The sequence below is a fragment of the Musca vetustissima genome, unplaced genomic scaffold, assembly GCF_032173495.1.
Source record: "Musca vetustissima isolate MV318-11 ecotype Yass unplaced genomic scaffold, APGP_CSIRO_Mvet_v1 utg18824, whole genome shotgun sequence".
NCBI lineage: Eukaryota > Metazoa > Arthropoda > Insecta > Diptera > Muscidae > Musca > Musca vetustissima.
In genome coordinates, this window is record NW_026876584.1 from 16084 (window position 1) to 29001 (window position 12918).

At 35.4% G+C, this 12918-nt stretch overlaps 1 protein-coding gene across 1 annotated transcript in view; it reads right to left on the reverse strand.

The window, feature by feature from the left end:
- Positions 1-11279: 11279 nt before the first annotated feature.
- LOC133321133 (protein outspread-like) overlaps positions 11280-12918 on the reverse strand; it is a gene marked incomplete at its 3' end in the record, with an annotated part of 159416 nt that continues 157777 nt past the window's right edge. The window contains exon 3 of the mRNA XM_061530227.1: positions 11280-11357. Coding sequence (XP_061386211.1) covers positions 11280-11357 — 78 coding nt within the window. The remainder of the gene's footprint in view (positions 11358-12918) is intronic.

The window sequence follows — 12918 nt, forward strand, 5'->3', positions numbered from 1 at the left end:
CTTTGAACAAATTGAGAAGGAGTCTGCCAAAGTGGTTCTGGCAGAAAACGGCGAGAAGACCAAGCTGATGGTATCAACGCGCAAGACGTCCAGTAGACTCGGACCAACTGTGGAACTTGAGAACTACAGCTTCGAGGTAGCCAAAGATTTTATATACCTTGGTACCGCCTTGGTACCAGACGAATGACATCAGTTTTGAAATTCGGAGAAGGATAGTGATGGCCAACAGATGCTACTATGGTCTGAGCAAACAACTCAAAAGTAAGACCACCTCCCGCCACACCACACTCTTCCAGATGCATATACCACCCGTGCTGTTATATGGATCTGAAGCATGGGTACTTGCGCAAGCAGATGAGGCAGCTCTTGAAGTGTTTGAGAGAAAAATTCTCCGAAAGATCTATGGGCCGATCTGCGTTGACTGCGAATATCGCCGTCGAATGAACCATGAGTTGTATCAGTCATTCTCGGACATCGACATTGTTAGACGTAGAGCTGCAGCGACTATGTTGGCTAGGTCATGTTGTGAGAATGGATGGAGATGCCCCAGCCCAGAAGGCATATAAAAGCGAACCAGCTGATGGCTCACGCAGAAGGGGAAGGTCAGGAATACGATGGAAAGATCAAGTCGAAGACAACATTGCCGAAAAAGGTATTACAAATTGGAAAAACTGCGCAAAAGACCGGCGCGCCTGGAGCCAGCTAAGTAAGTAAATAAGATTTTTAAAAATATTTTTTAAGGTCCTCCAAAAAGGCGTGGATTTTTTAAGAATATTTTTTCGGGTCTTCTATAAAGGCGTGAATTTTTTTAAAGCTTTTTTTGGGTCTTCTATAAAGGCGTGGATTTTTTTAAATCTTGTTTTAGGTCTTCTATAAAGGCGTGGATTTTTTTAAATCTTTTTTGGGTCTTCTATAAAGGCGTGGATTTTTTTTTTAAATTTTTTTTGGGTCTTCTATAAAGGCGTGGATTTTTTTTTAATCTTTTTTTGGGTCTTCTATAAAGGCATGGATTTTTTTAAATCTTTTTTTTGGTCTTCTATAAAGGCATGGATTTTTTTTAAATCTTTTTTTGGGTCTTCTATAAAGGCATGGATTTTTTTAAATCTTTTTTCGGGTCTTCTACAAAGGGGTGGATTTTTTGAGAGTAATATATAGAGTTCCATTTATGCTTGTTGTCATCCTTCCCCCTCTCGTGCGAACCTAATACAGTTTTACGATTATAAAACATGTTATAGTTTAGTAAGAAAAAATATTGAATTATTTTTTTTTCAAAGCTCAGTCTTTTCGCTCTCTTCTTTCATGGCTTTCATCAACTGTTTTCCACAACGTTGTGGTTTGTTGTTATTGTATTATTTTTTTGAGATATGTGATATTGTTGAGCATAGTCGTCGGGTGATGATTGGCGATTGATGCCGAGAGACGAAGGAGAACATCTTGAGGTAATGTTAGATACATCAACGGGATTGCGATACATACGTACAGCGGATCGTCGATCGATCGATCAATGCGTGCTATTTAGTTGTCATGTTTGTCGCGGTATTATTGACATTATGTTAAGCCTGTCCCGGCATGTTAAGCTAAAATATCGAATAAAAATTGACAATCTTGATGATTTGTTGGCATAGGAATTGGAGTGCGTTAGTGGTAGTAATAAAGCAACAACAATGTGATGTAGAATAAAGTCAACAACTATCCAATGCCAATGACGAAGTAATACTGGCTTAAATGAAAAATTTGCATTAGACACATTCCTGTCTGCTTATAACTGGTTCTGGATAATGAAAAAAAAATCTGCAAAAATCAAAATACGGAGCAGACATAAATTTTCAGGTTTCCAGATATGTTTTATGGCCAGATTTATTGGTTCCAATTGAAATTTTCAATTTTTTTTATAAATTTTTTGCTTGACTGGATCTTTGTGCTCTTTGGCGATATTTTTTAATGAATATTCAAATAGAATTTTCCCATGATTCATTTTAGAGGCTGGTTATAGAGGAGCACCAATATGTCTGGGTGAGACTAGGGTTGCCATCTATTTTTTTCTAATATTTTTTGGGCCCTGTATTAAAGGCGTCGATTTTTTAAAGAATATTTCTTGGGCTCTATATTAAAGGCGTGGATTTTTAAATAATATTTCTTGGGCCCTATATTAAAGGCGTGGATTTTTAAATAATATTTCTTGGGCCCTATATTAAAGGCGTGGATTTTTAAATAATATTTCTTGGGTCCTATATTAAAGGCGTGGATTTTTAAATAATATTTCTTGGGACCTATATTAAAGGCGTGGATTTTTAAATAATATTTCTTGGGCCCTATATTAAAGGCGTGGATTTTTAAATAATATTTCTTGGGCCCTATATTAAAGGCGTGGATTTTTAAATAATATTTCTTGGGACCTATATTAAAGGCGTGGATTTTTAAATAATATTTCTTGGGCCCTATATAAAAGGCGTGGATTTTTAAATAATATTTCTTGGGCCCTATATTAAAGGCGTGGATTTTTAAATAATATTTCTTGGGACCTATATTAAAGGCGTGGATTTTTAAATAATATTTCTTGGGCCCTATATAAAAGGCGTGGATTTTTAAATAATATTTCTTGGGCCCTATATTAAAGGCGTGGATTTTTAAATAATATTTCTTGGGCCCTATATTAAAGGCGTGGATTTTTTAAAGAATATTTCTTGGGCCCTATATTAAAGGCGTGGATTTTTTAAAGAATATTTCTTGGGCCCTATATTAAAGGCGTGGATGTTTTAATGAAAATGTTGTTTATTTATTTTCTCATGCGGCATCTCTTTTTTTGCTACTTGCCCTAAGGCTACCTCTAAAAAATGTGCATATCTCTCCGTTTTGTAGTAACCGACCTTGACCACACACTAGTTGCTGTTTCCCTTTGATTTTCCCTTTTGGCTACGCGGGTCTCACACTTCGACTATGAATTGCATGATTTATTGCTAAATACAATTGGCAAACAATTACATCGAAGCTATGTAAGGAAAATATTAATACAATTCGGCGTAACACAAATCGTTTTGAATTGAATTTAAAAGAAAAAATTGCAACGGCATCCAGCAGCTATTGACTGACTGTGTAGCAAGCATTGAGTTGGCTAATAAATTCATTGTTAATCTTAAAGTTAAATGTTTAGGACGGCCAAGCTAATCAATAGGGCAGAGGCGTAGAAAGAATTTAGGAAAAGGGTACTTTTTCGAAAAAAATCGGATAGGATATAGAAATTCGACTTCAGGCTGAACTGCACTAATATTACGACATCGAAATAAAGGAGGTATATTTATTAGTATCAAAAAAATGTGTCTAATTTGTTACCCTCTTATAAAATATCCAAGCCACTGTCCCTTCTTTGCGAACTACACTCAACTACCACCACCTCGTATAAATGTATAAATTGATCGAAACACAAATGAATGAAAATGATTTAAAACTTGTTGCCAAATGCTTGTAAATCATTTAATCAACACCTACAGTAAATGGTGTTGCTGCTGTTGTTGTTATTGTTGTTGCCACTAGTGGATTACCAAATAAATAGCTGTATTACAGATTCGAAATGCCAAGTACGGTACGGTCTTGTTTTGGGTTGTCGGAAGACAACGACGTCGTGTTACAAATGGATACAATGTATCGTTTTACATATTTGGTATTAAATTATTTAATTTTTTTTATTTGGAAAAACAAGGGGTGGACATTGTTGTGAAAGGAGCCTTAAATCGGAATTTTGAAAAAAATATCAGCTATAAGCGAGAATTTTAATCTACGCCTTATTTTGCCCCTAAAAAATCTACGCCTTATGTTGATCCTTTAAAAAATATTTTAAACCACTGAGCGGAGCAGTATAGTCGGACGTGGCTGACCATACGATACCCTACACAACTACCACGGAACTATAACTTTCTGCGAATTTGTATTCCAAGTCTGGGCAATATTTGGTGATAGTTGCATCCTTTTGCCCGATTTGAGGTCAACAGCAGCCATTCCTTACACTGACATATTTCCCGAATATTACTAATATTATGTACAGTCCTTCTAATTACTTGTCCATATTCCCTTCACCTTGGTTTGTGTGATGATGTTCGGCTTATAATTGTTGCCTACAGACCACCTCGAAAAAAGAGAAACAAATTAGTTTTTGGTCCACTTCATCCCAAAATTATTATCTGATCATCACCGAAAGTTATAGGCGTTGACCTTGACCATAACTGGAACCTCATGGAACATTTCAAAGCGATCAGCGCTATATTTCTTTACCAAAAACAATAGGGTCTTCATTGGCCAGAACCCATCCTACATGCAAAATTTCGTGAAGATTGGTCCATAACTGTGGCCTGTATCGTGACACACATGTCTAGATCGATTCAGTAGAGATATGACGATCTTGGGGCTGCACAAAGCTATAATACCCTGACAACATAGTTGTGTAGGGTATAAATATCTACGCCTTATTTTGCCCTTAAAAATCAACGCCATACGTTGATCCTTCAAAAAATATTTTTATAAAAATCTACGTCTTATTTTGGCCCTCAATAAATATATATTTAACAAATAAATATGTGGTGCGGAATTTTTTCAAAATATATTTTATGTGTTGGTAAATACTGAGACTTGAAGTTTTACAAATATATTGAAAACTTATTAAAAACGTTTTTTTAATCATAACTTAAATGATCATAAATTGATTTGCAAAGTAACTGTCACTATTTGTCCCCCGTGATGCTCATACCAACCACTGATCGCCGATTTATTGTCACAGTTTGTCACTCTTTAGACCTGCCTTAATTTTTGGGTTTTTTATGAAAATTATCAAAATACACCTTGAACTATTTAATAAGTCAACTGGGTTGATTTTTCCCCACCCGCTGTCATGATACTTTTAGTGTCCAACTCAAATTTCCATTCACGCGCAAAACATAAACGTCCGACACACCCCAAGATAAAATCCATCCACCCACTGTGAGCATGGATGATTGTTTTTCTGATGTGATATGTGTTTGCCCAGCCTGACGACTGTCTGTCAGTGATGTGTAGATTTCAAATGAAACTGTCCAAATCACAGTTAGTGTTAATGTTTGTTAAACTGTTTTAACAATTTTTTTTAAATTGTTGTTTATTTGTTGACAACAACAAATAAAAACGATAATAAATGGGTTGTAGTAATAAATTAATTAAATAAGAAAATAAAATTTAAAAATTATATCGAGGTCCGAATCAATAACTGAAAAATCATTTTTTTTAAGAAAATATGTATTGAATTTTCGGGACTATTCAGTTTGTGGGGCCACGAAACCCGAATCATAAAATTAATGTATTAACAACCAATTGTATAAGATTTTATGGAGAACGCCTAAAAGCATGCATCATGCAATGGACAAAATTGAAAATGGAAGTATAAAGGATTCGAAAGTTGTTAAAAAAAAACCTATTTCGAAGAAACAGCTGACCAAGTAATCTTACCACGAATAACTTCCGTGGATTATGGTTCATCTTCGAAGAGCCCGATTTGTCGAATGCTATTTTGTTTCTGACTCAAACCCATGGGTCCACGACTCGTCATATGTTATGCTTTAAAAAAGTATTTTGGTGTTTGAAGTTTTTCTTTGCTTTGCAGCATTCGATTGTCCAATTATGCGGAAAGCATTTTACCGCTCGATGTTCATGAAATATCGAATGTATGCTGTTAGAAGAAGGATGCATCGATATCACAACATTATCATTTCACGCATGTCATCAATGTTCTGTAACGTAATGGTTATTTTCGTCGACCACGACTGAATTTATTGAATCAGACATACAAATATTTATGTTCATCGAATTCACTTTTGTCGTGATAATCTACGTGGAAGATTGTAGGAGAAGCCTAAAAGCATGCCTCAGACAGCGAATCAAAACTACAAATTTGTAATCGATGCATTCATACGAACTAGGTTATGTAGGAGAAAACAAGAGGAATGCTTTTGAATATATCTCCGAGCGAAGACTTCTAAGAACTCTTTTGCAGGACTATTAAAATCTAAAATCAAATCTATGGCCAGAAACTATTAGCACAGTGCGTATATTTAAACAAATATTTTATGAAGGACTCTTAAAATTAATACAATTGAGTCACAATTCAAATCGTGTGAAAAATTTAAAGTGGACGTCTAAATGTATGCATTAGACCAATATATCATTAATCAGTACACTTGACTCAAAATAATAAGCTCATATGTTTGACGTTATAAAACAGAGACGCCTATAAGCATGCATTGGATCGGACGACTTTTTCTCCTACTAAAATCGTATTATTCCTCGTATTGACAATCGTTTGATTCGTTTCAAATTGTTTTTACATTGAATGTGTTTCAGAATTTATGGAGAACACCAATAGCAGAAGCAATTTTTTCTTCCATATGCACATTCCATGCTAAAGTATTTTGCATATGTATGCCAAGATAATTTAACATTTGGCATACAACAATTTTGAACTCTCCAATATTTATATAAAGTGCTTGATCATATTTCAAGGTCGAAATATTATCACTTTTTCCTTATTTGAATTTATTACAAGTTTGTTGACACTACAATAATCCATAAATTGTTTGAATATTTTAAAGTCGACGCCTAAATGTATGCATTATATGTTATTAATGTGAAACATGTGAAAGTTTGTAAGATGCGCCTAAAAGCATGCATTGGACCGTACTAGAAGAAATGTATGAACATATATATCCACAAATGAGATTCCCCATTTATCTGTGAGTAATCACATATCATTTGCGGAATGATATTAAAATATAATCCTAAAAATATGCAGCAATAGAACAAGGTTTATCGGCGGAAGCTCTAAAAGTTGACGACAGAAGCGCAGCGGAGTTAATTCGACCTCACATAATATTAGGTTGGCAGGAAGAAAGCCTGTATCCAATGTGAAAGAAAGGTATCGTGGTGAAGGTGAAAATTCAAGCAATTGGGGGAATAACTTTACTCAACACATTATACAAAGTTATAGCAGTCATAATAGAGAAAAGAATACAAAGCCAGGTAGAAATCATTCTGAGAGATCAGACAGCTAAAGCTATATAGACCATACCAACAGCCTATATCTACTGTTCATCGACTTCAAGAAAGCCTTCGACACCATTAGAATAACTGCCATTGAAAATAGTCTGAAATGGAGTACCCCATCAAATAATCGAAATAATAGTAGCGATATATAGTAGAATGCTGAACTGTCAGTTCTTCTTTACAACGGAAACATTAACCAACCGATTCGCATCCTCTCGAATGTAGATTATAAATGGAGTGTGCTGTCAGAGAACAATCTGAACATGAAGACTCTCACAGCAACTCGAAGACATAGGTTATGCGGATCACGTCTGTCTTTTCTCTTACGAAATATGCAATATGATTGGCTTGCAACCACCATGATGCAAGACCAATAGATCGACCTTGTAGCATGGTGTTTTCTGTATACTAATATCAAGTTCCAATTTGCTAGACAGTCTCTCCAGGTCTTCCACCAGGTCTGCACTGTTACAACACATGGTGGTGCAGAAAGTTTCATAAATAAATGCCTGAGGATCATACAATTTGCATTGTTTATTTTTTCAATATTTTACAAGTACCTCGCATAGAATACAAGTAAAAATTCTTATAATCATGAAAAGCAACTTTTTTTTTCAAAAAAGAAAAAAATGTAAACCTTTCATTATTATGAAATATTCTCATAATTCGTTCTACTTTACCATCATTTCCTATGTCCTCTTTCTCTCTTGACAAAAAAAAATATTCCTCCAAGAAGAAGCAATCACCACTAATTGTTCCGTTTTGTTTTGGTACCTCCTTTCTCTGTCTCTCCCCTCAGTTGGTGTCTGATATTTGCAACTGTTTGTTTGTCTACTGTTTATCTTGTTTACACATACACGATTCTGGATACGCGTCCACGATTTTGGCTGGTTTTGCATTTCATTGTTTCTTTATTTCAGAACTTTTACCGACCTTGTATTGGTCTTATAAAATTCGCATATGTATTTTCCAAATTATTTCAATCTAAATGCCAAATGCAATATAACAAAGAAGTGTTGATACAAGCGAAAGATTAACATTGTAAAGGATTGGTATAATGACGCAAAGCAAGAACATGTAGGTAAATAAGAAAAATCGAGACAAGACAAAACAAAGAAGAAAGCATAAAATCAAAATGATAAACACAACTCAAAATTTGTTTTTTTTTTCGCCCTCTCCCTGACAAAAAATTAGTATGTAATGTTTTATGAATTACATTCATAAAATGCAGAAATCGGGACATTGCCATTGAACACTATTCATATAATATACGAATTATTTTTTTCTGTGTATTCAGGATATTCTGGGACAAACCCTTAAGTAATAGAGAACATATGAAACCTAACGAGCCAGTAACTCATACAAAATTAAATGTAGGAAATTAAAATTGTCAACAGCATAACTAGAATGGAGCTTGAAAAGGATCTCGAAATCAAGGTAGATCAAGAAACACCTAGGGACGAACAAAGACCCAAGAAGGAAACAAGCATAGGGTTTGATGTAAGCCCTATAATTCCAAGATGAGTAACGAGAAGAAAATCTATATGGTTTGTAAATTATCTAGAAAATCACTTGAATATCTCATCTAAATGCCACTTCATCACATCAAAAAACCACTACCACATTCTAGCATTTGAAAATTCTTTTTCTCACCAAAATTTACGACTCAATACTGACACTTTCGACACAGAAGCCATAGCAAATGACTTTTAATTAAACACTGATATGTGTTGTGTGTAGATAGAGAGAAATTCTGTGACTAATGTCAAAATTGGCCGAACAACAGCAACGACTACCAAATAATTAATGGCGAAAAAATAGTTAACAGGAAGAAGATATATGGAAAGTCATAAAAAGAAAATTAATATGTTTGATGGTGGTGTGGTGTGCTGTATTTTATTTTTTGGCTACCGTATATGATTTGAAGATGCTGCTGCCGCTGTGATGATGATGATTTCTCCTGGCAAGGAGGAGACAAGAAAAACCGGAAAAATCGTTTGTCAAATGGTAGTTATTTGGGGAGATTCTTTTCTCTATAGTTTTTTGGGGAAAGATATTTTGTGGGTAAGCTATTAAAATAAATGAAGATAAAGCTTAGTGGCCTGATTAGATCTTAGATAGCCAAGGATGTAGATTAGTGGATTACTGGAACTAGTTTCAGATTTTCGGAAATACCATTGCCCCTACCAAGTGGTAAGATAACTACGGCTCCATCGAAGTTGACTTTAAATTCTGAATCTTTTTTTGTTTTTAGATTTTGTTTTTTACCTGGAAACCTGTCCTAAAAATTTCCCCTAACCTCTATGTTCAGACAAAAAAAAAATGTTCCTAAAACAAAAATCATGAATTGTCATCTGCTTAATTGACAGACTATATGGACAATTAATGAAGAAGACATCTTGCCGCTAAAAAAATCAAGTTTTCGCACACCAAATTGGAAAAGCTCCACTAATTTCTAAAATACAAAAACTAACAGCCATGATAAGCCTGCAACAACACTCCCAAACTACATCTTCTTCTTCATCGCCATCGTTGTCATCCAGCAATTTGTCCCTATATCATATAAGATGTCCGAAAATGATGCCGCTGATGATCATCATCATCCGGAAAGATCATAAGCTTAGGCAATATGACAAAGAATTTTAAGAGCACAATTTCAGATGACAACTGAAAACTTGTTTTTTTTTGCACTGAGGAAGCAGAAAATCTGCATTTCATCAATAAAGAAAAAACCCAACAACATGAAGAAGAAGACTGCGAAAGAAATTTATGAAGAATCGGTCAGACAAAAAAATATTCATTAAAAAATAAACACTTGTCATTTGAATGAAAAGATATGACTATGACTGGTTCGGTTGGTAGGCAGGCAGGCTGGCTGGATCGGAATGACAGTGAGCAGGCTTTTAAAGTGTGACATTCACAGTGGTATGCAATTCTTTGTGAGGAGAATATCTGTAATAAGGATTCAATATACGGTAACATTATAAATAATCCAGGTTCAGCAAAGGTCGCCGAAGTCGATTTATTATTAAATTTTAATAATCAATTTTAAATCGAACTTAAGTTTCCAGGGGATTTTTTTTTCAAATTGGGGTTCCTCCAGCCGAAACACAACTAACACCACTGGCATTCTAATAACCAAACTCGGTATTAACACGTGAGGATAAGACACAATTGGAAAGGAAAAAAAGATAGCGCCACCCTGAGAAAAACAAAATTAACAAGGACACCAAACACTGCACAAAATTCCAATAAGATTTTGGCTCAAAATTATCTGATTTCTGTCCACATCTATTCCGTTTTCATTCAACTACGTTCGAGTTCTGAAAAATATTTTTTTCAGAAAAAATCTGTAAGCATAAATTTTTTTAAACCGACGGGTCCCTGGTTTCAATCCCTGTACAGGAGAAGAAATTCATGCGAAGTGGTTTTCGAATATTTGCAAAAAGAAGCTTACATCATCCTCTAGATAAGGAGCATTCGAAGCTCCACTCCGACATTTCAATAACCACCAACCTCGGTATCAACATCAAAACTTGAGGATAACAAAGTTTAAAAATTTAAGAAATAGCTCCATCCAGGGAAAAATGGTTACACTAAGTAGCAAGGACCCCAACCACTGCCAAACATTTAAAGAGGCATTGTTTCTATGAAACGATAGATGGCCGAACCCCAGTAAGGGAATAAACATTCTTTCAAATTAATTTTCGAACATTTGTAAATAAAAGTCTTAAATTGTCCTCCAGATGAAATTCATCCGAACCCCTGACCTATGAGGATAACAAAAAAAAAAAAATTATATCAAGAGATAGCGCCACCTAGAAGAAAATGGCAACAATCAGTAAGAAAGGACCCGAACCACTGAAAGCAATTCAAGGAGACATTGTTTGTAGAAAACGATGGATGACCAAATCCGAGGTGATGATGAACAATTGTTTGGCATACAGCCCGGCAGGTGAATAGAAAAATCAGTTATTAGCGTGGGAACAAATTTTTGAAAGTAATTTTCAAATATTTGTAAATTGAGGCCTACACCACCGTCCAGTTCAAATGCATCGGTAGTCACCTGACGTTCTAATAGGAATATCAGGAGATGACCCCAACCACTGCACCGTATTCAAGTAGGCATTGTATCTATGAAACGATAGATGATCGAACCGCAGCAGAGAAATAAACATTCTGTCAAATTGATTATCGAATATTTTTAAAAAGAGGCTTACATCTTCCTTCTGACCAAATGCCTCCGAACCCCCAGACTTTTCAATAACAGGCAACATCGCCATCAACACAGGCGCTACCTAGTGGAAAAAACAAACACTAAATAAACGTTGTTCCCGGAAACTATAGATGGCAGCACCGTTACATAGAATACGAATACCCTCATGATATAGTAATTTAGTTTAGTAGGCTATTTCTGTTAGTTTGTAGGAAAATATACCAAATACATCGGATCCATAATCACAAATTTGATTGAATTTGAGCCTATCTGCACTGTTGTCGGATGACTCCAAGTTTAATTTCTTTAATTTTTGAAGATATGATTTTTTAGGCCCTTAAGGACTATTCCGATCAAAGGGTATGTTCCACTCCTCCGGATAAAGTGAGCTTACTGAGTATTCCTTCAAACGAGCATCTTACTTGGCCCTATTCAGGTGAATTCACGACTGACATGGAGGTGATATTTCAATGCTTTCAGCGGAAAGTTGCTGGAACATCGTTGATACTTTATTGCATATCTTGCAATGGTTGTTAGGTTTTAGTCGTTTGATGGTCCATTGTCGTCCTCCCAAGGTCTGTCTGTATTGCTGTCAGTTGAGCCTAAGCTAATATCAAAACGATAATTTGTTTTGTTTGGACGGACAGGTTTGACGAAGGAACAATGTGGCCTTAACTCTTGATTTGTAGCTTGCAGAGGTCATTCTCCTTCTTGGTCATGTCAAACTGTCCCCTCTCTGAACCAAAATTTCACATTTTTCCCCAGAAGCATTGTTTGGTTTTGCCCGAATAGCTGGGTTGGATGTATGCGGAATCTTTAATATTTTACTCCACATGGTTTTCAATTCTTTAGAAATTTGAGTGTTCGTCTCTGACGTTCCTTTGACAGTGTATTGAAGAAATTCGTCCGCGATTTTATTCATTCAGTAGAGCTTTAATATATGCCAGGAGGAGATATGAGAAATTCAGCATTAATATGTTAGAGTGGATATAGGTATTAACCCCCGATATTTGTGGTATTAGTGATATTTGTGGGTATTATAAGAGGACCTGTCCGAATATACTGCTCCGCTTACACTTTTTAAATAAATAGTTACCATAACAGAACCCAAAGAGGAATTCATCCAAAATTTATCAGTACACATGGTAAATGTTCTTTTAAATGAATGTAATTACCATACCTGAAGCCACAGAGGAATTCGGCATTAATGTATCAGTGCATTTTTAGCTCCGGAATTTAGTAACTATAACAGGACCCAACGAGAAATTCAGCATAGATGTATCATCGCACATGTCAGGATGTAGCCCCAGCAGAAAACGTTCATCAGGGAGTAGTTACCATAACAGAAGCTAATGGCAATTCAGCATAAATGTATCCGACCACATATTGGGATTTGTCCCAGCAGAAAGTGAGTGCTTTGTGGTATTTGTATAAAAATTTTAAAATACCAGGCCCCTTTTGGTCTACTCAGAACTAAAAATTGCACCTCGTATTGCATCTTTAGCCACTAAGAAACAAAATCAGATGAAGAAGAAACGCAATAACATTGTCTGTTGACTGACTGAGTACTAGTGGTGATGAGTGTCCGTCATCATCATTATGACAATCGTAACAATAAAACACTGATGGCTTATCGCTCGGGA